The following is a 26,739-nucleotide window of genomic DNA, read 5'->3' as shown; positions in this document are numbered from 1 at the left end:
TGCAGTCATTCAGACACAACACATAATCAATAAATAAATTCTTTTTTTTTTTTTAAAAAGTGTTCATGCTTTGGTGGTGAATACACAGAAAGTATAGCTGAAATGCAGGTTAAACCCCAGTGAACCTTTGTCATTTTCCCCTGTGGCATTCACTGGAAAATCTGAGCATGGGTTCATTAATCCCAGGTGTATGAGCTTCTCTCCAAACTCTGAGATTAAAACATATCACACACGATTATGTCTTCATTTGCCCTGTGAAAATGGCTGCATTGCAGAAATTTTCCTACCCAGAAAGTTTTTTTTAACCGGATATTATTTAGGCTAGCAATTGAGCTAGAGATTGCTCAGTAGTTATGAGTACCCCCTGCTCTTACAGAGGACCTGAATTTAGTCCCCAGCATCCGCATCTGGTGACTTATAACCACCTGTTAACTCCAGCTCTAGGGGAATCTAACTTCCTCTTCTGGCCCCCGAGGGTACCTTCACCCATATGGCATACACTTACATAGAAACACACACACTTAAAAAATAATAAATCTTTAAAATTTAAAATTTATGTAGACAAAGTAAGTGCATTATAGATGTCACGGTGGTGTTTGTTTTTGCAAAAATTTGGAGATCCCAGACTCACTTTGCTGAGAAAAAAAGCTTCCTCAAATTAAATGTGGGTTTCATAAGCAAAATCAAAGCTGCTTGTTAGTGAGGTAACTGAAATCAGGCTGTAAGGTGGGGGGGAGGGAGCTCACAAGCTCTCCCTGTGAGACTCACTTCTTTCCCAGGTTGCTGGATGGGGCAGAGAGATGGATGAGCATATCTTGGGTCATCTGAAGAACTCTCACAGAAAATTACCCAAGATGGGATAGTTTACAAATAACAGAAGCATTAGTCTCACAGTTTGAAAGTTCTGGAGGCCAAAACTTCAAGGACAGGACTCCTACATGATGGCTCGCTACTTCCAAGATGCTGTCTTTACTGGGGGAAAGGATGGTAAAGTTAGGGAGAGGCCGGTGCGGAAAGAAGAGATCTGGAGAATAGTAGCCATTCAAGTTGACTGTGGTCTAACTGGGGTCTAAACCTCTGTGACCAGGACACCCCAACCAACAGCCCCCACCCCGTGATTAGTGCGGAAGGCGGGAGTGGGGGAGAACTTTCCTACTAGGGTTGTGTCCTATGAGGCTCTTGGAGTGAGGGAGGTGTCTCTTGAGGGAATTTGAATCTGTGGGAAGACGAGTCAGTCGGTTGGGGGAGCCCAGAAAGACACAGGAGATCGACTGTGTCGGTTTCTTGGCGGGGGTCCGTTTCTTGGCAAACGCAAGTGCGAATTCAAGAAGGCTGCTTCGGGGGGAACGTGCATTCCGTGGGAAGGCGGCTAGGGTTCCGGGAGAGTCTGCGACGTGGGCAGGCGTGTCGGGCGCGGTCCCGTCGATCCTGCCCGGCTGTGTGAGAGCCAAGGCACCTACCTCCCTCCGCAGCTCCTCCTCCGATCCGTCCACCCCGCCCCTCACGGACGCGCTCGGCTTTCCCCGGCCACCAGCTTCCCAGGGCTGGAAAGTCTCAGGCGCACTGGGCTCGCAAGCTGCGCGCGCGCACGCGCACCAGCGGGCCCGCGCGCACTGACGACGCACGCGCTGACGACACACGCACGACGCAAGCCCCTAGGACCGTCGCTTCCGGCCGCGGCGGCCCTAGCGCCGCGCGACGGGGTAGATCGTCGGGTTTTGAGCGGAATGCGGTGCTGAGGGGCGAGGGACCCCCGCTCCCCCCGTGACGGCACCATGAACCTTCTGCCGTGTAACCCCCACGGCAACGGGCTGCTGTATGCCGGCTTCAACCAGGACCATGGTGAGACTCCGGGCCCGGCTCCGTGGCAGTAACCCCAGCCCTTCCGGGAGACCCCGACACTGCAGGGCCCCGGATCTGTCTGTCGCGAGTGTCCCCCTCGACCCTAACGGGAGTCCTCGGTCACGCCCTGAGACCCCAGACTCTTGGGGGAGATCTCCGAACCACCCTGTATGGAGACATCCCCACCCCCCGCTTTTCCAGCCAGGGCAACCACAGCGTGGCGAGCACACCCCCCAACCCATGTCCCTGCGGACGCGCTGCCTCTCCCCGCGGGCAGCCTCACTTTGTACCGGGTGCCTAGACCACGCAGGCTTACTGCTGGGCATAAAGGTCTTAAAGCGTTTACGTTGCCATCGGGTGTCGTCGAAGGTCCTACCGGTCACGGAGCGGCAGTTTGTCGTGGTTCTTGTGGGCTGGCATCTTGATGCGGGTCCCAGCAATACCCCTCTTCCTCCCCTCCGGTATTTTCTTCTGTTCAATAGAATGAAAAGACGTCTATGATTTGCCTTTTTGGGAGCTGCTCTATGAGTTTTGGGGTCTTGGGGGAGATGTTTTTTTATCACTGTGTGCTGTACTAAAAGATGTGGGCAAGGAACCCCTGCCTCCGATGTCAAGTTCCCCTTTCTATTTTTTTTCCTTGTTTTTTTCGGAACAGGGTTTCTCTATGTAACCCTGGGTGCTCTGGAACTCACTCTGTAGACCAGGCTGGCCTCAAGCTCTGATTCACCTGCCTCTGCCTCCTGTGAGCAATGATTACAGTGAGGCCCTCCGCCCAGCTCAGTTACATTTTTCTAAATCTCCCCAAAGGAAGAGAAAAGCTTAAAGGCTGTTATTCTGGGCTTCTAAGAGTTTTAACATCTTGGCATTCAAAAATAAGATTTTTGAAGGCACTTAAGCAAATGTATGATTTCCTATCCCAGAAAAATGAGCTTAACTTGATTTCTGTTGTTGTTGGGACAGGATCTTGTTCTCTTGGCCAAGCTTATCTTGAGCCAAGGGATCTTCCTACCCACAGCCTCTGGGGTAGGTGGGATTACAAGGCTGATTCTACTACTGCCCCTGGCTAAGAAGTTGATTTTTTTTCCTCTTAAAAAAAACCTTTAAGTTTATTTTTGAGACGGTTGCACTGTGTATCTCGGACTGTTCTGGACTCATAGAGATCCCCTCCCTATACCTCACACCTAGCCATTTTTGTTTTTGAGATGGAGTCTCACTCACTGTGTAAACTGTGCTGATCCTCCTGTTTCATATACCATACTCACACCATCCCTCTTAATTTTTAAGTAATTTATTTTGAAGTGCTGGGGTACAAAAAAAATAATTTTAAGTAGGTAGTACTATTGTGTATCTTATCTATATATATTTACTTGGAGTTCACGGGCTAGCTGTTTCAGGAGGTTTGAGGGATGCATTCAATATAATCAAAACCCGAAGGATAGCTATAATGTTTCTAAGGTAAACAAAGCTAAGGGGTAGAAAATGTCTGTCTTGTGACAGGTGTAGGAAGCTTTTCCTTTAGATTTGGAGATGGGCATATTTACTCTTGTCCTTTGAAAGCACTGGCAGTTCTTGGAAGAAAGCAGACTGCAGTGTTGTAGAGCAGCCTGGGATTACTGACCTGGTGGTCCCATTGTGGGGACTGTGAAGAAGCACAGTTAGCACAGCGTGGTAGGGGTAAGACGTACAATGGGCATCCTCTGGCCAAACATTCTGAATTTAAGAGCAGGAAAAAAAAATCAGTATTTTTTAAAATAAATTTTGGTAATAAAACCTTTTACAGAATTAATAGTTATACAATTCCTTGAGAAATTCACTTTTAGCTGGGCATGACAGTGCATGCCTTTGACCCCAGCACTTGGGAAGCAGAAGCAGGCAAATCTCTTGAGTTTCAAGCTAGTTTGGTCGACAGAGTGAGTTCCAAGACAGCTAGGGCTACACAAAGAGACCCTGTCTCCAAAAACGAAAGAAAGAAAATAGCTTTTGAGCTGGCAAATTGTTGTAGTTACTTTTCTGTTGCCCTGATGAGCCACCTTGACAGTGACACACCTTGTCTAACAAGCCCATATCTCCAAATCTTTCCCAGTTACACCAACTAGACAAGTATTTAATATATGAGCTGATGGGTGTTGCATGGAGGGGCCTGCTTGTTTGTCCTGGCCGCCTGGCTACCTTACACCCCAAATAACCACACAGAAACTGTATTCATTAAAACACTGCTTGGTCCATTAGCTCCAGCTTCTTATTGGCTAACTCTTACATCTCATTTTAACTCATTTCTATTAATCTACGTATCGCTACATAGCAGTGGCTTACCGGGAAAGATTCAGCATGTCTGTCTCTGACGGCTCCGTGGTGTCTCTGTGGTGTCTCTCTCCACCTTCCTTCTCCCAGCATTCAGTCCAGTCCTCCCGCCTACCTAAGTTCTGCCCTATCAACAAGGCCAGGGAAGTTTCTTTATTCATTAACTAATGAAAGCAGCACATAGACAAAAGAACCTCCCACACCATTTCCCCTTTTCTGTTTAAACAAAAAGGAAGGCTTTAACTTTAACATAGTAAAATTACATATAAGAAAACAATTATCAAGCAAGAATTGCAGTTACAGTAGTTATATCTACTTTATCTTTTATCATAACTAAGGAAAACTATAACTATAAATTATTCAACTCCATCAAAGACTCCAGAAGGATATACTATTACCTAAGTAAACAGGAAGTGCATTGTAAGCAATTTCCAAAACTCTAGAATTGACAGAGTCGTCTCACCTCCTGGACAGTCACCCAAAGTTCTGTATCATTGGGGCATCCATCTTCAGCCTACAGGCCCATAGTATCCAACAGACTTTTTCATAAAGCAGGAAATTTCAAAGACAGTTTAGTCACTTTCTTCTGTATCCTGCAGAATGTTTCGCAGACTCTTTCATGAAGCAGGAACCCTGAAGGATCATCTCACCTTTAGGCAAGTTCAGCAGTCATTTCTCTGTGGGTCCTGCATGTCCAGTTAAGCAATCCAGGCAAGAGCAGTTTCTTGCCCAAATGGCTAAACAACTCCATAAGGAGTCTCTTCGATGCCCATCCTCTTCTTGGAGTAACTGGTGCTGCCAGGAGCAGACGTGTCTCATTGTCATGAAAAGTCCTAAGTTATTAAAACATTTAAATGCCATATTCTGAAGGTCTCTGAAAGATTTGAAGAATAACTAACTGAAATATATCTATATATCCAGAAAACCTAACTAACATGACTACAGTCTTATTATAAATGACTACCGTTTACATTGCATTCTTAAATGGGCTGCACAAACACAATGCCTTAATCAAGATCAGAAATATAAATATAACAAAATTGACCTTAAATTTGTCTCGATAAATGTCAGGGTTTCTGTCCTGACAATTGCTAAGTCCCAAAGAAATCACATGAGGTCTACATTAGTTATAAACTGTTGGCCTAGTATCTCAGGCTTCTTTTTTTTTTTTTATTGAGAAAAGAAAAAAAAACAAATTTCCTCCTCCTCCCAGCCTCCCATTTCCCTCCCCCTCCTCCCACCCTTCTCCCCCTCCCCCCACTCCTCTCCCCCTCCCTCTCCAGCCCAAAGAGCAGTCAGATTTCCCTGCCCTGTGGTAAGTCCTAGGTCCTCCCCCCTCCGTGCATTTCTAGGAAGGTGAACATCCAAACTGGCTAGGCTCCCACAAAGCCAGAACATTACGTAGGTTCAAAACCCCGTGCCTTTGTCCTTGGGTTCTCATCAGCCCTCATTGTTCGCCATGCTCAGAGAGTCCAGTTTTATCCCATGCTTTTTCAGTCACAGTTCAGCTGGCCTTGGTGAGCTCCCAATAGATCAGCTCCACTGTCTCAGTGGGTGGGTGCTCCCCTCGTGGTCCCGACTTCTTTGCTCATGTTCTCCCTCCTTCTGCTCCTCATCGGGACCTTGGGAGCTCAGTCCAGTGCTCCAGTGTGGGTCTCTGTCTCTGTCTCCATCCATCACCAGATGAAGGTTCTATGATGATATGCAAGATATTCGTCAGTATTGCTCTAGGATAGGGTCATTTCAGGTTCCCCATCCTCAGCTGCCCAAGGAACTAACTGGGGACCTCGGCTTGGGTATCTGGGAGCCACTCTAGGTTCAAGTCTCTTGCCAACCCTAAGGTGGCTCCCTTAACTAAGAACCGTGCTTCCGTGCTCCCCCATCCAACCTTCCTTCATCCCAATCCTCCCCCTTCCCCATTGACTCATAACTTACATTAGCCCATTATTTTTATCTGTATTAGCCACATGGCTCAGTTCCTTTTTCAGCAATGACATCTTGCTTCTTCTGTGGCAGAGTCACAACTGCTGAATAAGCTTTCCTCTTTCCAGAATTGTACTGTTCTCATCGCCCCGCCTCTACTTCCTGCCTGGTTGTCCTGCCTCTACTTCCTGCCAGGCTACTGGCCAATCAGTGTTTATTTAAAATATAATTGACAGGATACAGACCATTGTCCCACAGCAAATAAACCAAGATCCATACCAAAGCAAATTATTCATATCTATGTCATATCCCTTTTAAATGTAAAAAAACAAACATTTATAGTCAGTATTTGAGAATATGGGCATAGATTTGTCCATACTGCTTCCTGCTGTTTGGGGGTGCTGTTAATCAGGTCTTTCATGGTGTATCCTGTGTGCTAGGTTCATTCCAGTCAGCAGCTGGGCAAAGTAATTTTTTGAGGGTGTTCATGGTGACCTTTCGGGGGCGTGGTCTATGAAACCGTATTCGCCTGGAAGCAATCCACAGGTTCTCATCTTCTGTGAAAACAAAAGAAGAACCTCTTTTTCCCCAAGCAACATGTCGTTAGACCCAAATTCTGAAGTCAAGATACCCTTAGAATATACATGCTGGTTTAGCATGTATATTCATACAATGAAATGTCTCTCTGTACTTAGCTCCTTCACAGTCAAAAAAATTCAAAGAAAACACAATAATATACAGAATCCAGACTCTCTGAATTTTCCATTTTTACGTGGCTTATTTTTCTTTACTCCTTTTAGTCTATGACTATTTGTACTCTGCCTCTTTAAAGACTTTACCCCTTTTTTAAGCATTAACTTTATTTTATGACTCTACACTCTTCCTCTCTCTCCCAAGCCTGCATACATTATCCAACACTGTCACCCATTTAGAGGTCTTTTATGTCTGAATCTGTAATTCTTGACTGTCCAGGAGCACTTCTTAAAATGATAAGTGCTTCTTAAAAACTCAAGTTGTGCCATTAGTAGGGGTAATACGGTACTACCTGTTTGCCTGCCCAGTTTAAAACTTAAGCCGCGCTATTACTATGAGATATATGGTAGTTTCAGCTAGCTCTGCACAGTACAGCATGGTGGAGCTGCTCGTGTCTCTGAGCCGAGCACACTGCTCCAGTTCCAGGTACACTGTCAGTCCAGATGCCATCAAGCAAGCTGCATGGAGATGCTGCTCACAAACCCAACTCAGATGCTCTGTAGCCAGACCTGCCTAAAAGAGTCAGGGCTCGCGTTGGCAGTGGCCCAGACAGCCGGCATTTTAAAACCGCTACGTTTTCCTGCTGTGGCTGAGTCAGGAAAATCTCCCTTAAGGGAGCCAGTAAAGAGCAAAAAGCTGTGTTAAACTCTTTGTTTTTGTGTTTAAAATTAAGCTCTCTCAGGTGTTTAAAGTGGATTTAGTCCCTAATGTTGGTGCCAATTGTCGCATGGAGGGGCCTGCTTGTTTGTCCTGGCCGCCCAGCTGGCTTACACACAAAATAACCACACAGAAATTGTATTCATTAAAACACTGTTTGGCCCATTAGTTCTAACTTCTTATTGGCTAACTCTTACATCTCAGTTTAACCCATTTTTATTAATCTGTGTATCGCTACGTGGCAGTGGTTTACCGGGAAAGATTCAGCATGTCTGTCTCTGGCGGCTCCATGGTGTCTCTGTGGTGTCTCTCTCCACCTTCCTTCTCCCAGCATTCAGTTCCGTCTTCCCCACCTACCTAAGTTCTGCCCTATCAACAGGCCAGGGCAGTTTCTTTATTTTTAACCAAAGAAAGCTGCACATGGACAGATAGGGGGCCATTCTTACTCAGACAGTCACAGGAATGTAGCTCGGTTAATGGAGTGCATGCCTAGCTCTCATGAGGTCATGGGTTTGGACCAATACTAGGGATGGTGGTAGAGTCCTGTAATCTCAGCACTGGGGAAGTGGAGGCCGGAGGATCAGGAGTCCCAAGGTCTCTGGCTAGAGTAGCCTTATGCATTGAGTCTGTTACAACTTGGTTTGGCTTATACTGATTTGTAGATTTACTCTTGGTGTTTTGTTTTTTTGTTTTTTGTTTTTTGTTTTTTGTTTTTTGGTGAATTGTTTTTGTTTGTTTTGGTTGGTTGGTTTTCTTTTGTTTTGGTTTCGACTTTTTTTTTTTTCGGTTTGGTTTTTGAGACAGGGTTACTCTGTGTAGCCCTGACTGTCCTGGAACTCTGTAGACCAGGCTGGCCTCAAACTCAGAGATCCTCCTGCCTCTGCCTCCCCAGTGTTGGGAATAGAAAGCATGCACCATCACCGACTGGCTGCTCTTGGTGGGTTTAGAGATCATTTGTTCATGCAGAGGCCAGAGGCAGGCAGGTGTCTTCTCTGTCTCTGGAGGTGAAGCGTGGACTAGAGCTGGTACCACAGAGAACCTTTGCCTCCCTTAACCCACTGCTGTGAGGAACCAAACTGCACCATTGAATTGGGAGGAAAAGATGAAGTGTTTGGTTTCCTTCTCTCAGCTGAAGCTTGAGTTCAGTAATAGTTGAAGTTAATTAGTGTAGTTTTATGTTGCCATGATTATAGGAATCACCATATCATCCTGAGACCTGGGTGGTTTTTTGTTTTTTGGGTGTTTTGTTTTGTTTTTTGAGACAGGGTTTCCCAGGAACTAGCTCTTGTAGACCAGGCTGGCCTCGAACTCACAGAGATCCACCCGCCTCTGCCCCCCTAGTGCTGGGATTAAAGGCATGTGCCACCACCACTCGTCCTGGGTGTTTTTTCAGTTCCTAGCAGTACCTTTTATTTGGACCTTGACATTCTCAGTATGTGACTTGGAGACAGTGTCTGACTGGGATGTCCTAAGTCAGTCACTACTTGTGACTGTGACAGGAGTTTGAGGAGCCTGAACAATCAAGAGTGAGGTCCTGGGAGACCTCAGGATTGCTCTCGAGGAGGTCACCGTGGAGCTGGAAAAGAGCAGCCTCCACCTTGTCTCCTAGCACTGCACATCCCTAACATTATACCTGACACAGCACTCAAGCACTGTGTTGTAGAAGGGGAGTCTGGTGAGACTCTGGCGCTAGTGAGAGGTGTGTCCGGTGTTTAAGCAGAAACCTGGCCCACTGGAATGCCAGAGAAGGGCCCAGAGCGGGGAAACTACATGGTAAATGCCCATCCAAAGTACATTCCAGGTCGCTGTGGCTTAGTACACAGCATATATGGTTTGAACATGTGACAGAAGCTTCCCTGGACCCCTTCTGCTGGCAACAGCCCTGGGGATTAACATGTCTCTTCCATGTTTCTTACTTGAGGATGTTTTGCATGTGGAATGGAAAATGGATTCCGAGTCTATAACACCGATCCACTCAAAGAAAAAGAGAAACAAGGTACGGTATGGCGATCGTTTGCTGAATTCCCCCTCTTAGCCCTCAGTCTAGAGAGAAGACCTTGACCTTTTGTAAACGGGGCGACCATGTTTCTCTTCCTCCTCACATCTTCAGTCCTGCTGCCTCTGCTGGGAAGAATAAGGTGTATTTAATGCACTTTTCTTCCTGAATGTAAAACTAGAGACATCAGATCATGGGTTTAATCCCAGTTATGTAAATGTCCAGCATTTACAAAGTATTAATAGCTGGGTTTAATAATAGCTGGGTTTAATGGCACATATCTGTAACCCTGGCATTCAGATCGTAGCGCTCAGAAAGCTGCTGTAGAAGGATTGTGAGTGAGTTCAAGACCAAGCAGGGCTTCATAACAAAACAGTCTGGAAAGAGAAAATTTTTCTTTATAATGATAAACTATAATTCTTCCTATTTATTTCAATATCTTTTTTTTTTTTTCCCGAGACAGGGTTTTGCTGTGTAGACCAGACTGGCCTTACACTCAGAGACCCACCTGCCTGTGCCTCCACCACTAACGCCTAGCTATTTTGGTGTCTTGATCCATGTTTTGTTTGTTTTTTATTTAAAATTTGTGTGTGTGTGTGTGTAATGAATGTATGTCTGTGTACTTCTTGCATGCCTGGCTCACAAGAGACCAGAAGAGGGCATTGGGTTCCCTGGAACTGGAGTTACAGGCAGTTGAGAGCTACAAGTGCTGGCAGTCAAAGCTGGGCCCTTGGGAAGAGCAGCCACTATTCTTAACTGCTAAGCCATCTTTCTAGCTCCTTAGTCTGTGTTTTCATAAAATAAAAATTTCCAAAAGCTGGAACTAGAAATTGTATAGGTAAATAAAATAATTGTGCTTTTCATTTTTATGATTAATTTTGATAAATAGAGTTACTTTCAGCTTACTTTCTCATCCTATATATTTTTTCTTAAATGTTTGTCAGTTCCTGGTCCTTAACTACTGGGATAATAAAGCATTAACAATAAGTGAACAAATTTTAGATAAATTATTGAAAATGAAGAATCATGGGGCTGGAGAGATGGCTCAGCGGTTAAGAGCATTGCCTGCTCTTCCAAAGGTCCTGAGTTCAATTCTCAGCAACCACATGGTGGCTCACAACCATCTGTAATGAGGTCTGGTGCCCTCTCCTGGCCTGCAGGGATACAGACAGAATATTGTATACATAATAAATAAATATTAAAAAAAAAAAGAAAATGAAGAATCATAACCATTTCTCTCCAAAGTCGGGTTTTAAATTTTCTGATTCCAGTACTATCTTAGCTCTATAAAAGGAAATTATCATCCCGCTGAAGTTGCACATATCTGTAATCCCGGTGCTCTGGAGGCTGAGGCAGAGAAGTGTGAGTTCTAGCTGTAAAGTGGGGCCCTGACTAATAAAGCACCAGTGGATATGGTGGTGTGAGCTTTTAATCTCCGCACTCTCTACAGAGTGAGAGCCCTGTCTCGGACTGAAAACAGACACTGTCTTCTATTCCTTCATGAAGCACCATAGCAAGAGCAACTTGGAGAGGAAAGGGTTTATTCAACTTTTATAGCCCACGTAACTGTCCGTTGATAGAAGTCAAGGCAGAAACTCAACAGGCCAGGAACCTGGAGGCAGGAGCTGGTGCAGAGGCCGTGGAGGGTGCTGCTTACTGGTTTACTCCCTGTGGCTTGCTCAGCCTCCTTTCTCATAGAACTCGGGACCATTAATCCAGGGGTGCCACCACCCACAATGGGCTGGACTTTTCTCATCAACCAGCCATTAATTAAGAAAGTGCTCTACAGGCTGACGTACAACCAAATGTTATGGAGGCATTTTCTCAATTGGGGTTCCCTCTTCTCAGATTACTCTTGTTTGTGTCAAGTTGACATACAACTAACCATACAGACATCAATACTAAAAGTACAATCGCTGTGATTCAACAGTAATGCGTTAACAGTAATGAGTTATTTGTGATCAGCTGACCCACCCACCCACCCACCCTCCCTTCTTTCCCATCTCTTAGTACAACAGACGGTTAGAATAGTTCTCATGCACACACATAAACACCCCACACGTGAAATCACGGATTGACTTAGCCTTCGCTTTAGGGCTTCTAGTATACTTCTTCCATTTGTTGGTTTATTTACTTGTGAGACTGTCTTTGTATATAGTATAAACTAGCTTTGTGCTCTTCAGTATGTGCAGTGTTGGGTGCACATGCTGAAGTCAAAGTTTTGTGGGTTCTGTTCTCTTCTATATTATAAGGTTCTGGAGATCAAACTCAGATAGTCGGGCTTTGCATGGCAAGCTCTGTACCAACTGAGCCATCTTGCACTCTTAATCCTCCTGCCTCAGCCTCCTGAGTACTGGAGTTACAGGTATGCACCACAACTGCTTACTTCTCCAAAATCTATAGAACTTGTTGCATCTTAAAATATGAATTTGGGAGCTGGTTGTGGTGGTGCACACCGTTAGCACTCAGGAGGCAGAGGAGGAGGATCTAGGCCACTTTGGAATACATAGTGAGCTCCTGGACAGCCAGGGTTGTATAGAGACCCTGTCTTAAAGAAAAAGAGAAAAAGAGAGAGATTTATCTAGGTATATGTGTGTACACACACACATACACATTTTCCACTTTTACTCAATTAGTTTCTCAGGGAATTTGTTCTTAGCTCTCAAGAGACTGTTGCTCACAATGACAGAAACTTGAGAGAAGTCAGGAAAGCCTGACTGTTTTCTGAGGTAGTCACCATTTCTACTTCAGATGGTATTTGGTTACAAATTGATGATTAAGATTAAAATGCTAGGGCCTGAAGGGATGGCTCAGCAGTCAAGATTGATTCTTAGCACCACATGGCAGCTCACGACTTTCTACGATTCCAGTTCCAGGATTTCCTAATACCCTCTGCTAGCCTCTGTGGGCATCAGGCACACACTTCATACACAGATGTGACACAGGCAAAGCACCCGCACACTTGAAATAGTGAGGGAATGAAATGCTGGCTAGGTCAGCTGTGGTGGTACCTATTTTAATCTTAGCACTCAGAAGGCAGAGGCAGGCAGAGCTCTTAAGTTTTAAGCAGGGCTTAGAGCCAGGGCTTTCATAGTGAGACCCGGCTCAAAAACAAGTAAATAAATGAGTAGAGTGCTTAGCGTTGCATGGTGTCACTTTCCCATTTGCTAAACATTTTAACTTTTAAATTATCATTTCAGAATTTTTAGAAGGAGGAGTTGGCCACGTGGAAATGTTATTTCGCTGTAACTATTTAGCTTTAGTTGGTGGTGGAAAAAAGCCGAAATATCCTCCCAACAAAGGTACAGTAGTCCTGTCTTTAAAACCTTGCCATGTATGTCTTGGTGCCTGAATTTTGTAGAGCGTCTTATGTCTGTAACCATGTGAGAGCCTCTCTAGTAGTCCTCTGGGGTGTTGAAAACCACTGGGAAAGGAGCTTCCAGAGAGTAGGTGGAGGTCAACTGTTAATGACTGAGGTTTGCTTCACCTGTAGTGGGTAGTGGTGTAACTGTGATTGGTAAAGCAAAGTCTAGGGAAGTTTTTTTTCCCCTGCTGAAAGCCATGGACTCATAGAAACATTAACTTGTTGTTCACATAGAACAAAGAGCCAGGTTGGCTGTGGGTGCATGGGTTACAGTATTGGTGTGGATCTGTTGTTATATATATATATATATATATATATATATATATATATATATATGTTAGAGGAAATTACAGTTGAGAGGTATGGCCCTCCTAAAATTTCTTTTCACTGTAGCCATCACACCCTTGGTTGAGCTTAATCTAGCTTTTGTTAGAAGGAGGAAGTGAGCACAGCTGATCCCATCTGAAGGAAGAAAGCGTGAGGGGGGAAAAGACCTGAAAAGAAGGAGAGAAAAAAAGCACAGGGAAGATGGAGGGTTACTTGAGAATGAAGTGGGGCGTGTCTTGGGGATGAGGGAGACTAAGTGTAGATGGAAGTTTCTGTACTGCCTGGTCGTGCAGCTGTTCAGTCCCAGCAAAACACACAGAGGCTTATATTAATTATAAATTGGTTGACTTGACCTGTTAGCTCAGGCTTATTATTAACTAGCTCTTACAACTCAAATTAACCCATAATTTTTGTCTATGTTAGCCACATGGCTTGGTACCTTACTCAATGAGGCATTCTCATCTCTTTCCTCTCCATCTGGGTGGTGACCGCAGACTGCCTTCCTTCTTCCCAGAATTCTCCTAGTCTGGTCGCCGTGCCTGTACTTCCTGCCTGGCTACTGGCCAGTCAGCGTTTTATTAAACCAAAAAGACTGACAAATCTTTACAAGATACAAGAGCATTATCCCACAGCAACTAAGTGGTAGTTGAGGGTGTACTGGGAAGGTAAGCTAGTTTCTGGTAAAGAATTGGAATAGCTCATGTCTGATATAGGAAAAAAAGAAAGGATTGTGAGGGCGGGAAAGTACCTTGGGTGTCTTGAGGCTTTGTTTCTATTACCGAGTTCCCAAAAAGGAAAGAAAGGGGACCATGTACAGAGGCAGAGGTGATAATGGGTCCTAGGCTTGCCGTTCTCAGTGGAGCTCTATGCACACGGGAAACAGCCAGCACTCAGGTGAGGTTGGCCCTGCAGTTCTGCCTTTGTTTTAGAATCAGGAGCAGAGAGATGAAAAAGTAGTGTGGTTATGGGTAGGGATCTTGCCCCTCCCCTTTTCTTTGTGCTAAGTCTTATATTCCCTACTACCTATCATCATTTTTAAAGATTTTAAAAATTATTTATTTATGCATGGGGTAAGGAAGAGAAGTTTCAGAAACTGGTTCTCTTTCCACCATGTGGGTTCGGTGGGTTCCAGGTAGTGAACTCAGGTTATCAGACTCAGCACAGAAACTTTACCTATTGAGCCTTCTCTTTGCCAACTGCCGGTTCCTTCTCCTGCTTTCCCCCCTACTCTCCCCTTTTCTTTATGGTGCTAGGAACTGAACCTAGGCCTCCAAAGGCATGCTAGACAATACTCAACAGTGAGCTATCTTCCCAGCCGGTTTTTAAAAATCTATTTCTGTACATGTGTATTTGAGTGTACACCACATGTTTGTGAGTGCCAGAGGAGGCCAGAAGAGGACATTGGAGTCCCTGGACCTGGAATTATGGGTGATTTTGAGTTACCAGACGTGGGTGCTCAGAACTGAACCTGAGTCCACTGGAAGAGCAGAAAGCACTGTTAACCACCAGGCCATCTCCAGCCCCCTCTTCACTCTCTCTGGCACTGAAACACTTCGACGAGTCACTGTCGTCACTCTTGCTTTTTAGCTCATTCAGGTGAAGCAGGCTTGAGTGTGTACGACAGGTAGGTTTCCTAAGACCTTGGTTGTGCTTGTGTGAGTCGGGAAGGGTTCTGAGGGCTAGCTCCACCTAGCCTTGCAAGCCTGGCCATACCCTGCCTTTTGGCCTCACGTGTCAGATGCCACCTGCAGCTCTGCACTGTGGGCCACTTGTGACGCCATATGCACTCTCTGGTGTTTCAGTGATGATCTGGGATGACCTGAAGAAGAAGACAGTCATCGAGATAGAGTTCTCCACGGAGGTCAAAGCTGTCAAGTTGCGGAGAGATAGGTGGGTTCAGTGGTAATTTTCTAAGTGGAGTTTCTTTTCCTGAAAAAACAGATACAATGATTTTCTGTGGAATAGTGTATTGAAATGTCAGTAACTAGTTTATGACCCATAGCAGAAGAGGGTGTTTTTTTTTTTGTCACTGTTTTTTGTTTGTTTGTTTTTTACTTTGTTTTTGTTTTTGTTCCTTCTGCCTTGAAGAAGGCTGAAAATTTGATTGGCTGCTAGATTCTGCAGAGGGATGTTCTGGGTAGGCATGGGGATGTCCCTAGGTCTGCATGTGAAGCACCACCGCAGTGTCAGCTGGGCTTCGTCAATTGCTACCTTTTACTGGGTGTCCCGTGTAGAGGAGAACTTGGAAGCTGATCTTGTCATTGACTCTTCCCTGCTGAAAGTAGCCGGCCCTGCCCAGCCTTGCCTTACATAGCTTACCCTGTTAGCTTGTTGACTGGGAGAAAGAAGAGCTTCATCACTATCCCTTGTGTTTTCACTTGATGTGATTTATGTGTCATGTTCCTAAGATTTCCCTGTATGTTAGCTGTAGAGTTGAGTGTATGTGGGAGCTGCTCCTGCATCATTCTTAGCTTAGTTATGGTAGTGTTTAGAGGCTGTAATAATGCAAATATTTGACCCAAGCTAATAATCTTCTACTTGGAAATTTTTTGGGTGGTGTTTTGTTCTGTTTTTGTTTTAGTTTGTTGATCAGGGTTTGTTTTTTTTTTTTTTTTTTTTTTTTTTTTTTTTTTTTAACTAGGTAGCCCAAGCTGGCCCTAAAGTCTTTCTATTCTGTCTCAGCTTTCCAGGTGGCAGGAGGGGCTTCTCAGGCTTGTGCCACAACTCCTGGTACAATTTCCTTAATTATAGAAATGTTTTAAGAGTAAGAGTGTAATTCTGTGATGTGTCTCACCTTGCTAATGCTCTAGTTGAGATGTCTGTCTGCTCATGAAGTTCCTCTGAGAGTGGCCTCTGAAGGATGGTGGACCCATCCAGCTGTGCTCTGAAGGATGGTGGGCCCTTCCAACTGTGCTCAGCCCCTATGCTTTTGCCTTCTTGGCCACATTGGACCTGTTTGTAACAGGAATGGTGGCACACACCTATAATCTCAACACTTGGGAAATGAAGGCAAGAGGATAAAGAGTTAAGGCCACCCTCGAGTATGTAACAAGTTCAAGGCCACTTCAGGCTGTATGAGACCCTAACTCAAAAAAAATAACACAAAGTAGGTGTGTTGATAGACACTTACAGTCCCAGCACTCGGGGATCAGACAAGAGGACCCCTGTCAATTTGAGACTGAGCTGAGACCCTGACAAAAAATAAAAACTAGCCCAGTCATTTTTGTGTGAGGTATCCTGTGTTTCCGAGTTTCACAGTGGGAACAGAAATCTCAAAATGCTTATTTTACTTTTGAGGAGAGGAGCTCTGATTGCATTTTTCTTTTCAGAATTGTTGTGGTTCTGGACTCCATGATTAAGGTGTTTACATTCACACACAATCCCCATCAGCTGCACGTCTTTGAAACCTGCTATAACCCTAAAGGTGAGAACTGGAGAGGAAGGCAGCAGTGGGGACACAGAAGAGGCTGGGTGCCCTGTGAGCACTCAGACAAGCGCGGAAGTGCTAGCTTTTCCTCCCTGCCTGCCCGAGCTCCCTTAGCATCCTGGATGCCACACCCTTACCACAGTCTTGGGGTTCTTCCTCTGCTGACTGCCTCCGGAGCTAACCACACTGGGAGCTGCTGAGCTCTGGCCTTTTCTTCTTCTTTTTTGAGTAGACTTTTTGTAACTGACTTACGTATCCAACCTCACCCTCATACTGTCGCAGAAATGGTCATTTCCCTTCAGTCATGTTGTGCTATAAATTGCATGCTTACCCCATCTTTCCCTTCATTTTTCTCTTTTCCTTTTCTCTCTTACCTCTTTTTTGTTTGTTTTGAGTGAAGTCTTGCTAGGCTAGTCCTGAACTTCAGGACTCGGCTCTCCTGACTCAGCTCCCAGAGTAGCTGACACACTAGCCAGGAAGTACATGTTCAGCTCTCTGAATACTTGTGTTTATTGAGACAGGTTCTCATAGCCTAGGCTGGCCTCCTACACACACTCCTGCCGCAGCCTCCTGAGTGCTAGGATTTTGCAGGTGCTGTGCTCCACCGCACCCTGCTGAGAACCATTGTTTTTGATACAGGGTATTGTTTTTGTCTTGTGTATTACATTAATTTGGTTCCCTTTGTTTTGATGAGTAAGAATCAAAAGTCTCTTTTGGACTCTCCATTCTTTTCCAGTGATCCATATGCTGGTACCACCCTGCCATTATTGCTGAAACTTTAAAATTAATCTTCCGGTCTTACTTTATACATTTACATTTTTTGTGCATTTGGGGGGGGTCTTTTAGGACCTTTCTTCCTCATAACCCTCCCTGTCAGCTTGTGTGCTGAGGGTTTAGCTATGTCTTTGAAGGCTGTGGATGAGTTAGACACAGGCAAAGCTGGCTTTTCCAACCACGGCCTTGGGAAGTATGTCTGGGTCTCTGCATGTTGTGCTACATCTTTGTCTAGATTGACTCTAAGTATTTGAGAGTTTGTGTTATTGCTGATGGAGTAGTTCTTAAATTCTGTAATTTTTGTTGTATTCTCAGTAGCTGGCATTATGGAAGACGGACGCCTGATAGATAAATGTGTTGAGTAGTAAATTGTTCAGCAAGTGTTCCCTGTGTAAGCAGGTCTCGTGGGCAGCAGCTTGGTCAGCCCCAAGACTCTTTCCAGTCAGTGACTATTCCAAGGTCGATACACTCCACAAATAGTTGACTTGTGGCTGAGGAAACAGGCTTAGCCAGTGTCGTCTTCCAACCAGTTCTCTCTGTCTCTGCATAGGTCTCTGTGTCCTGTGTCCCAACAGTAACAACTCCCTTCTCGCCTTCCCCGGCACTCACACCGGCCACGTACAGCTTGTGGACCTGGCTAGCACCGAGAAGCCACCAGTGGACATTCCCGCACATGAGGGCGTCCTGAGCTGCATTGCTCTCAACCTGCAGGGAACACGAATTGCAACTGCATCTGAAAAAGTAAGTGCAGGCCTTCATGCCAGTGAGATCTGACTGTGGGTCGGGGTCTAGGCCAGGCCTCCAACATTGTCTGCTTTACTTCCTGTTCCTTACAAACCCAGTAAAGACAGACTGCTAAGCGGGGCCCTCGGAAGACTGAGGCGGACTTAGGTCTTGGTTTTCTGGTGACACTGCCTAAGGATACTTCCTCATTGATTTAACCACAGATGAGACTTTGGCACATTGACCGTTCTGTTGGTTCCTTTCTGGTGCTGGGATAAAGCTCTATGACCAGCAGCAGCCATGGAAGGGTTTGTTTTGACTTTCAGAGGGAGAATCCATAACAACAGATGAAGCTGAGAGGTTGCATGGGGGTGGGCAGTGGGTTTCCAAAGCCGACCCCAGTGCTGTACTTCCTCCAGCAAGCTTCTAGCTCCTAAAGATTCCATACTCTCCACAGGCAGTAACAGCTACTGGGGCTAAGTGTTAAGACATTTGAGCCTATAGGGGAATGCTGCTCACTCAAACCCCCATAACCGTGTTGTCCTTTATTTTTGTCTGAAGTGAAAACCAAAAATTTATACCTATTTTTAGATTATTTGAGGGGGGAGCGTGAGGGATGGAAGGTAGCTTTGTAGAACTGGTTTTCTTTATTTGTGTGGGTTCCAGGCATTGAACTCTGGTTGCCAAGTTTGTGCTACAAGTACCTTTATCTGCTGACCACTGCATAAGCTTCTGAAAATTAGTATTTTTTTTTACTATGGTTTCCACTTAGGACAGTAAGCCCAACTTCACCTTGTAGGAAATTATTAATTAAAGTGAGCCCACAAGCCAGTGGTGTTTCTATCAGTGGATTCAGCCTTCTGGGAGAAGTCACAGTTAGACTCTGCCCTGCCTAGTTGTTTCCTGAGCTGCTGTTAATAGACAGCAGTGGTCAGTGTATCTGTGGACAACAGCAGAGAGTTAGCAAGTCTACTTCTTCCTGTCCTGGTTACCAAGAGGCCTAGGTAGCTGCCTCAGCCTCTTAGACAAGGACTGTTTTTATAGATTTAGAAATGGGGTTTTTCTCAGCTGGGAATGTAGCTCAGTTGATAGAATGCCTACCTAACTATATACAATTCCCTGAATGTGCTCTCCAGAGCTACACTAACCATGGTGGTGCACACCTTTAGTCCCCGCACTGGGAGGCAGAGGCTCTAGACGTTCCAGGCTAGCCTGGTCTGGTGGTGGCACATGCCTTCATCTCAGCACTTGGCTTGTCTGGTCCACGCAGACCAGCGAGAGCTACACAGTGAGACCCTGCCTCAAAACAAAAGGAGGTGGGCCATAATGATGCATACCTGTTACCAGTACTTAGGCGGTGGGGATAAAAGAATCAATTCTTGGCCAGTCTGGTATGTATAAGATCCTGTCTTCAAAATTAAACAAACAAACAATAAATAAATAAATAGAAACTGGTGTCGGTAGGATGGGCTTATCTGGCAAAGGATTTTTTAAAAATTCTTTTACCCTTAGATTCTTCATTTTCAATTCCCTACACCTCAGTTACACGTATGCAGGTGATCGTGTGCACATGCGTGTGTGGAGACTAGAGGTCAACTTCAGATGTTCTTCACATAGCCATGTTTTTGAGATGGTGTGTTATTGGCCTGGAACTTGCCAAGTCAGCTATGCTGACTACCAGTGAACACTAGTGACCCCGCCATCTCCACATCCCCGGCGCTGAGGTTACAGATGTGTGCCATTCCTGACTTTTTAAAAATGAGTTTTGTAGCCGGGCGGTGGTGGCGCACGCCTTTAATCCCAGCACTCGGGAGGCAGAGGCAGGTGGATCTCTGTGAGTTCGAGACCAGCCTGGTCTACAAGAGCTAGTTCCAGGACAGGCTCCAAAACCACAGAGAAACCCTGTCTCGAAAAAACCAAAAAAAAAAAAAAATAATAATAAATAAATAAATAAATAAATAAATAAAAATGAGTTTTGTACGCTCCTGGTACTTGCACAGTAAGTACTTCCCTTGTTGGGCTTGCTAGCCAGTCATTGTAGCTGAAATAATGAGACCCAGCTTCAGTGAGAGAATCTGGGTCAAAAAATAAAGTTGAGGGCCATAGAGAAAGGACCGAACATTTACCCTTGGCCTCTAATTGTGTATATACAGTTGTGGACACCCTCACTAGATGAACACACACATCAGAATCCATTAGAAATGTGGGACATGTGTGATCTTTTTTGTTTTCTCAACTCGGCAGAACTTTGTATATTTACCAGTGTGGCTTAGATAAAACTCAGGCTTTATGCACACACTGGGCTGACCCCAGAGTCAGCTTATGATGATTTGACTTGAATTTTCTTATCAGCTTTATAGTGACAATAAAACTACACATTCATTACAAACTTGACTCTGAATTTTGGTATTTTCCTTTCTTTTCTCCTTCCTTCCTTCCTTCCTTCCTTCTTTCCATCCTTCTTTTCTTCCTTCATTTTATTTTTGTTTTGAGCCAGGGTTTCCCTTGTGTAACAGCCCTGAGGGTCCTGGAACTCATTCTGTAGACCAGGCTGACCTCAAACTAATAGAAATCTTCCTGCCCCGTCTCCCGAGTGCTGGGATTAAAGGTGCGTGCCTCAAGTCCAGCAGAAATTTGGTTTAATTATTTATTTGCTTGCTTGTTTGCTTTGTTTTGATTTTTTTTTTTTTGTTTTTGTTTTTTTTTGAGACAGGGTTTCTCTGTGGCTTTGGAGCCTGTTCCTGGAACTAGCTCTATAGACCAGGCTGGTCTCGAACTCACAGAGATCCGCCTGCCTCTGCCTCCCGAGTGCTGGGATTAAAGGCGTGCGCCACCATCACCCGGCTTTGATTTTTTTTGAGACAGTTTTTTTTAATGGTTTTTCTGTGTATCCCTAGCTATTCTCAAACTCTCTCTGTAGACCAGGGTGACCTTGAACTCACAGAGATGTGCCTGCCTCTGCCTCCTAATTTAAGTAATATGGTATCGTTCTTGTATTGATGGGTGACAGCAGCAAGGCACAGCTACCTGCCAGGAGTAACAACCGATATGCCACAGTAAACCATGCTGCCAATGTTTCTTTTGTTAGGACAAGGTGTCTCTGTATGTTCCACACTTTCCTGGAATTCACTATGTAGCCTAGACTTACCTGTAACTCAGTAGTTTGGGGGAGTGTTTTGTTTTATTTTTATTTTGAGAGCCTTACTAAGTGTAACCCTGGCAAGCTATGAACTTGATGTCTTCTGTGCCACCATGCCCAGCTCCAGCCTTTTTATGGATACAAATATTCAGTAAGTACAGCTTACTGTAATAAGTAATAAGTATTACTACAGTAAATAGTGATAGTGCACACCTTTAATCCCAGCACTTGAGAGGCAGAGGCAGGTGGATGTCTGTGAATTGGAGGCCAGCCTGGTCTACGAAACGAGTTCCGGGACAGCCAGAACTATTACACAGAGAAACCTTGTCTCAAAACAAAACAAAACAAAAATCCAAGTATTCAGTAAATACATGATAGTCATATATATATGAAACCTATTATATATATGTAGATATATAACCTATTTGTTACAAAATATGTTCTTATGTAAAAGCATTTTACTCAACGTCAGGCTGTTTCATTTTGCCAGTTAGAAACCTTTTTATATTCCATTCTGTCACTCATTTAATGTAATATTTATAAAACTAGTAACTATAGCCAGGCTTAATGGCTTACTTCTGTAATGCTAGCACTTGGAAACAGGCAGGGGAGTTGAAGCAGGAGCATTATGGCCTCAGGACCAGCGGGGGCAATCCTTTGGTGCAGTATGAGACTCTGTATCAAAAACAAAACAAAAACCAGATAAACTAGTAACTCTGGGTGGGGGTAGGTGGGGCTGTTGGTGGTTGGGGTTTTGTTTTTCATTTTTGTTTTGAGACAAGGGCTTACTATGTAAACCAGGCTGGCCTCAAACTCCTAGAAATGTATCTGCCTCTGCCTTCCAAGTATTTGTTTGTTTTAACAAGTTTATTTTTAATGAATACTGTTAGAACACTGGATTCTGCAGTAATTAATGTTTTCTTCTCTAGAATTTACTTGAACTTCATCTTGTTAGACTGGATTCGTACGGCCTTGCCATTGATAGGACTGAGCAGTGCGGTTGGTTAGGTGGATCCAGTGCCTGTCAGGCTTGTTTAGGACACTTTGTGGCAGTTTCCCTCCCTGAGGCATCTCCAGAGGTTGCCAGGTCATCGTCCACAAAAACTGTTTTTATGTTTCACTTTTAAGGAAACATTTTTTTTTTTTTTTTTTTTTTTTAAGTTTTGAGTCTTTTGAGCACAGTTCTTGCTCAGGGAGGTTGGTGCAGTTGGTGTGTAAGTTCTCCTATCATTCTGTGCTGCCTCATTTCCTGAAAGGAAGAGGGCCTGGTGCCTGTGGAGAGGACCTGCAGCAGGCGGGGGATGGTCTTGTGGCCCCTCCTGCGCTGTGCCTGAGCTAGCAGACAAGAGACACACTGGATTCTAGGTGCTGTGGGCGAGTCGATACAGGGCTGTCGGGGCCAATGGGTCTTTATGTAAATCGTTTCAGATTGATGACAGAGTTACAAATTGTTGATAATGAAACACTTCACTGTTTTTCAAAGGGGACCCTTATAAGAATATTTGATACTTCATCAGGGCATTTAGTCCAGGAGCTACGAAGAGGATCTCAAGCGGCTAATATCTATTGGTAAGGGCTTCACCCTGGGAGCAGTAGAACCAGGGTGGCGGCACAGGTGGGAGGGGGTGGCTGAGCTGTTAGGTTATTGGGTTTCAGCTCTTTTTATTACTGATTTTACTTCTTATTATGGGCCTTCCCTCTCCTGCTGCAGCATGGATGTTTGCCAAATTCTTCCCATCTCCCTCTATTCCAACTTCCTTCCCTGTGGTGCTTACTTCCCCCTTTATGGTAGAGGCCTTGCTGGTTTGTCTATAATTATTGTAGCCAGTTTGTTTCGTTTTGAGAGTGAACACTTCTCCAGGCAGCATTTCATACCATGGCTACAGCAAGAGCCTGCCACCACCCTGGCCACTTCTGGCCCGTGGGTATTGAGATTGGAAGTTTAACCTGTGTGCCCTGGCCCTAGGCACACTCCCCTACATGTCTGCTGTCAGCACAGAAGGCATATAGCCATTGCCTGCTACGACACACTTGGGAGCCACCTCCTCAGGGCAGGGTATGCCTTTCTCACCTGAACCTCCTGAAACTGGCATGGAGGTCCTCTCAGGAAACCCCACACCATTCACTGGCACACAGGCATCAGCAGTGGTGCCTAGGGGCACTGGTGAACAGAGAGTGATCCCTGGTTCCATGGTGAATGCTTTTGACACGACAGTGCTGAGACCTGGGATGTGGGCTAGTTAGTGCATTGTGTGTGTTGACAACAAGGGAGTTGGATCTCTCTGGTTCTCTGTATCTGCACAGACCCAAGCCCTGTCTGGTTTCTCTGCAGCATCAACTTCAATCAGGACGCTTCTCTCATCTGTGTGTCCAGTGATCACGGCACTGTGCACATCTTTGCAGCTGAAGATCCAAAAAGGAATAAACAGTCTAGGTGGGTTTTAGGAGTTCCCTGTGTTACCTGTAAGGGCAAATCTGATGTCAGTTTAGGTGTTTGTGGGATTTGAAAGTGAATGTGGAATGATCCTGCACCTGTTGTTCTACTTCCAAGGCCCCATTACTGTCAGGTTCTTTGACACTTGGTTCTGGGCAGGTTAGTTCCTGAATGTTGCCATGCTCGTCGAGGGTTAATCTGATGGCAAGAGAGCCTGTGCCCCTTCCTGTGCCGAGAGCCATGCTGTCTTATTACAGAACCATGACTTTGTATATAAGAAATGAGATCACTCCGTCCAGGGCTGGAGAGGTGACTCATGAGTTAAGAGCACTGACCCCTCTTCCAGGGGGCTCTGGTTCAATCTCAGTACCCACATGGCAGCTTACAACTGTCTGTAACTCCAGTCCCAGGAAGGCAGTGGCCGGTGGACCTTTATGAGTTCAAGACCAGCCTGGTCTACAGAGCAAGTTCTAAGACAGCCAGGACTATACACAGAGAAACCCTGCCTCAGAAAACTAAATAATAATAATAATAACAACAGCTCTGAGCTGTAAAAGAATTTCAGAATTTTCAGCAGTGCTGTGGTATCAAGCCAGCTACACCTCTGTCTCTGTCTTTGTGAATGTAAAGCCTCTCTTTTCTTCTTGTGCTTACAGTTTGGCATCAGCCAGTTTCCTTCCAAAATACTTCAGCTCCAAGTGGAGCTTCTCCAAGTTCCAGGTTCCATCAGGCTCCCCATGCATCTGTGCCTTTGGAACAGAGCCCAATGCAGTCATTGGTGAGTAGTTAGTTCATCTGTGTGGGAGGCCTCAGCATGTGGTCCAGACTGCACCAAGTCCTGTGGCTGGGGTGAGGCCTACTCAAAGCCTTCAGCATTTAGGATGCTATTAGTACCCTTCCATTTTCCCAGGAATGCTTTGATGGTAGATCTGGGCATTGTGAAGGTGACTTGCCAGTCCTCATTAGATGAGCATGTACCCTGGCGGGCTGTAACTGTGCTCATGTATTGATGTGGTCTCCCCTCCCAGCTATCTGTGCAGACGGCAGCTACTACAAGTTCCTGTTCAATCCCAAGGGCGAGTGTGTCCGTGATGTGTGTGCACAGTTCCTGGAGATGACCGATGACAAGCTGTGACTCTGCCTGTGAGTGCAGCTGATGCCACCACCCAGCGCCCTGTGGACTCCTGGGGCTGGTGCCAGTGCCCCAGGCCTGTGGGTGAGGGGCTCAAGGACCCTCTCGAGGACCTTGGTCTCGAAGCCATACGTGGTTGTCTGCCTTCCTGAGCAAGGCTTCTCATTCCCATATCAAAAGGACTCGTCCTCATGGTTCTGCAGACTCTGTGGCTCTGAGCATCTCAGGCTCTTGCTGGCCACCACCCTTTAGTTCAGCTGTGATGTTAGCATTAGTGACACCACCACACCTTCATGCCAGCAGGCTCCCTGCAGTCCCTGGGGACTGTCCAAGCACGAGTCAGTGGAAGCTGGTAGGGATGAGTGTGTCAGGCTTACGTCCTACATCACTCCAGAAGGGTAGAGAACCTTCCGCCACACGTGAGGAGCACTGTTCAGAGCACATGCTTGGGGTTCTCACCAGACCTGCCAGAGAACAGGATGAGTTACATCCCGCTTGAGGCACAGTCCTCAGGCTGCGAGGGAGGCAGGGTCTCCTGGTTTAGTTTGGGCTAAAACAGAACTTCCCATTACCTTTAGGGAACAAAGTAACACATAGACTTTAAAAATCACTTCCAGAAGAAAGCATTACTTAACTTAGGGGCCTTCTCAGTGCAATTTCCATGTGCCTGTAGCTGCCAGTTGTGTGTGGCGTCTACCCTGTCTCATCTCTCCAACACCCACAGGAACACACGCTAGCATTGGGGATGGCAGGCACATCCTGGTACTGACACAGGCTACAGGCTCCGTGTTTCTGTGCCACTCGAGGTATATGTTTAGTTTTTTACATATCTTCTAAGAAGCTCGGTTTTGCGGTTTTGATTTCGGGTTGCAAACATTTAAGTTGTGCCCAGCAGCAGGTTCTGAGTTCTGCCAGTTCCTTCATATTCCTGTAATCGGCTAACTGTGGATTTGATGTCAAGTATGCATGTTACTTTATGTGTATTTAATCATGAAACTTAATTTTGCACACTTGTTTGTACTGTTTCTTTGAAATAAAAGTGACTAATTTTGTTGTACTCTATCTGTAAAGAGCAGAGCCATGTGTAATGAAGCCAGATGTTCTCATCCTGAGTATATAACGGGATTAGGGTCCTGCACCTGCTGCAGGGCAGACCTGTAGGTCATTGAGATGGGAGTAGAGTGCCCTGTTACATGGGTACCTCATCAGCACAGCCTCTGAAAAGAGAAACTGAGTTTGTATGGTTTAGGACCATCCAGAGAGCGGGTACAGATGGAACACTTCATAAAAAAAAATTTGGTGTCACTGCCCCCTGCCATACCAGCGTTGGCTTCCTGTTTTCACAGGTATCAGCAAGCTGCCCTTCGGAAGGTTCTGTGAGGCACCGCTCGTCTATATACTTTGGCTGGTGTCAGACTGGTTTATATAATATTTTTGCAGTTTTGGGGGGCAGGCAGTGTGATGATCCTTCAATGTTTCCAACTTGCAGTGGTCCTGAAGCGTGGGTCTTCCCAGTGTGAATTGGAGCTTCAGAACTGGGGAGGCAAGCAGGTGACAGGCGATGATACACCAGGATTTGAGGCAGTGTTGTGCTCCAGCACCGCGGGATTGGCACGAGGCTAGGATGGGTGGCACAAGAGGGCCTGGCATCTAATCATGCTGAGGGTGTATGACCCTGGGCAAAGCCTTGTTAGTGGCCTCCCCAGTCAACTTTCCAGCCCACACCATCCTTGGCACACCTTGCAAGGGACAGTGAGCACACATGGGCTCCCTGGGAGTGGCAGTGCAAGGGTTAAGAGAAAACTCTTAGCGCTGCCTGCTCCTCAGTTTTGTTCTTGTCTCTGGGTAATAATAGAATTGGTGGACCATGCAAAGCTCTATAGGTTTACAGGCATCAGCAGACAGGGTTTTCAAACACCCAGTGGTAGGTGGGCCTTGACCCAAGAG

The 26,739-nt window shown here is 45.5% G+C and overlaps 1 protein-coding gene across 1 annotated transcript; it reads left to right on the top strand.

The window, feature by feature from the left end:
• Positions 1-1,661: 1,661 nt before the first annotated feature.
• On the top strand, positions 1,662-25,854 carry LOC121444655 (WD repeat domain phosphoinositide-interacting protein 3). Its single transcript, XM_041646555.1, has 10 exons — positions 1,662-1,842; positions 9,398-9,472; positions 12,673-12,774; positions 14,966-15,053; positions 16,493-16,587; positions 17,915-18,105; positions 22,710-22,795; positions 23,559-23,660; positions 24,317-24,438; positions 24,689-25,854. The coding sequence occupies exons 1-10, from the start codon at positions 1,776-1,778 to the stop codon at positions 24,793-24,795; spliced, it is 1,035 nt and encodes a 344-aa protein (XP_041502489.1). The 5' UTR covers positions 1,662-1,775; the 3' UTR covers positions 24,796-25,854.
• The last annotated feature ends 885 nt before the right edge of the window (positions 25,855-26,739 follow it).

Source organism: Microtus oregoni, unplaced genomic scaffold (assembly GCF_018167655.1).
Source record: "Microtus oregoni isolate MIOR12 unplaced genomic scaffold, Mior012 000134F_ref0000037, whole genome shotgun sequence".
NCBI classification, from domain to species: domain Eukaryota; kingdom Metazoa; phylum Chordata; class Mammalia; order Rodentia; family Cricetidae; genus Microtus; species Microtus oregoni.
Note: the sequence above shows the minus strand (reverse complement) of the source record. Positions and strands in the feature narration are given on the sequence as shown.

What these genes read in the sequence shown, in the direction of transcription:
- LOC121444655 (XM_041646555.1), top strand. Translation starts at nt 1,776, where the DNA reads ATGAACCTTCTGCCGTGTAACCCCCACGGCAACGGGCTGCTGTATGCC. An exon ending in CGGCTTCAACCAGGACCATG is followed by an intron (nt 1,843 to 9,397) that starts GTGAGACTCCGG and finishes TTCTTACTTGAG; the next exon opens with GATGTTTTGCATGTGGAATG. An exon ending in AAAAGGAATAAACAGTCTAG is followed by an intron (nt 23,661 to 24,316) that starts GTGGGTTTTAGG and finishes TTGTGCTTACAG; the next exon opens with TTTGGCATCAGCCAGTTTCC.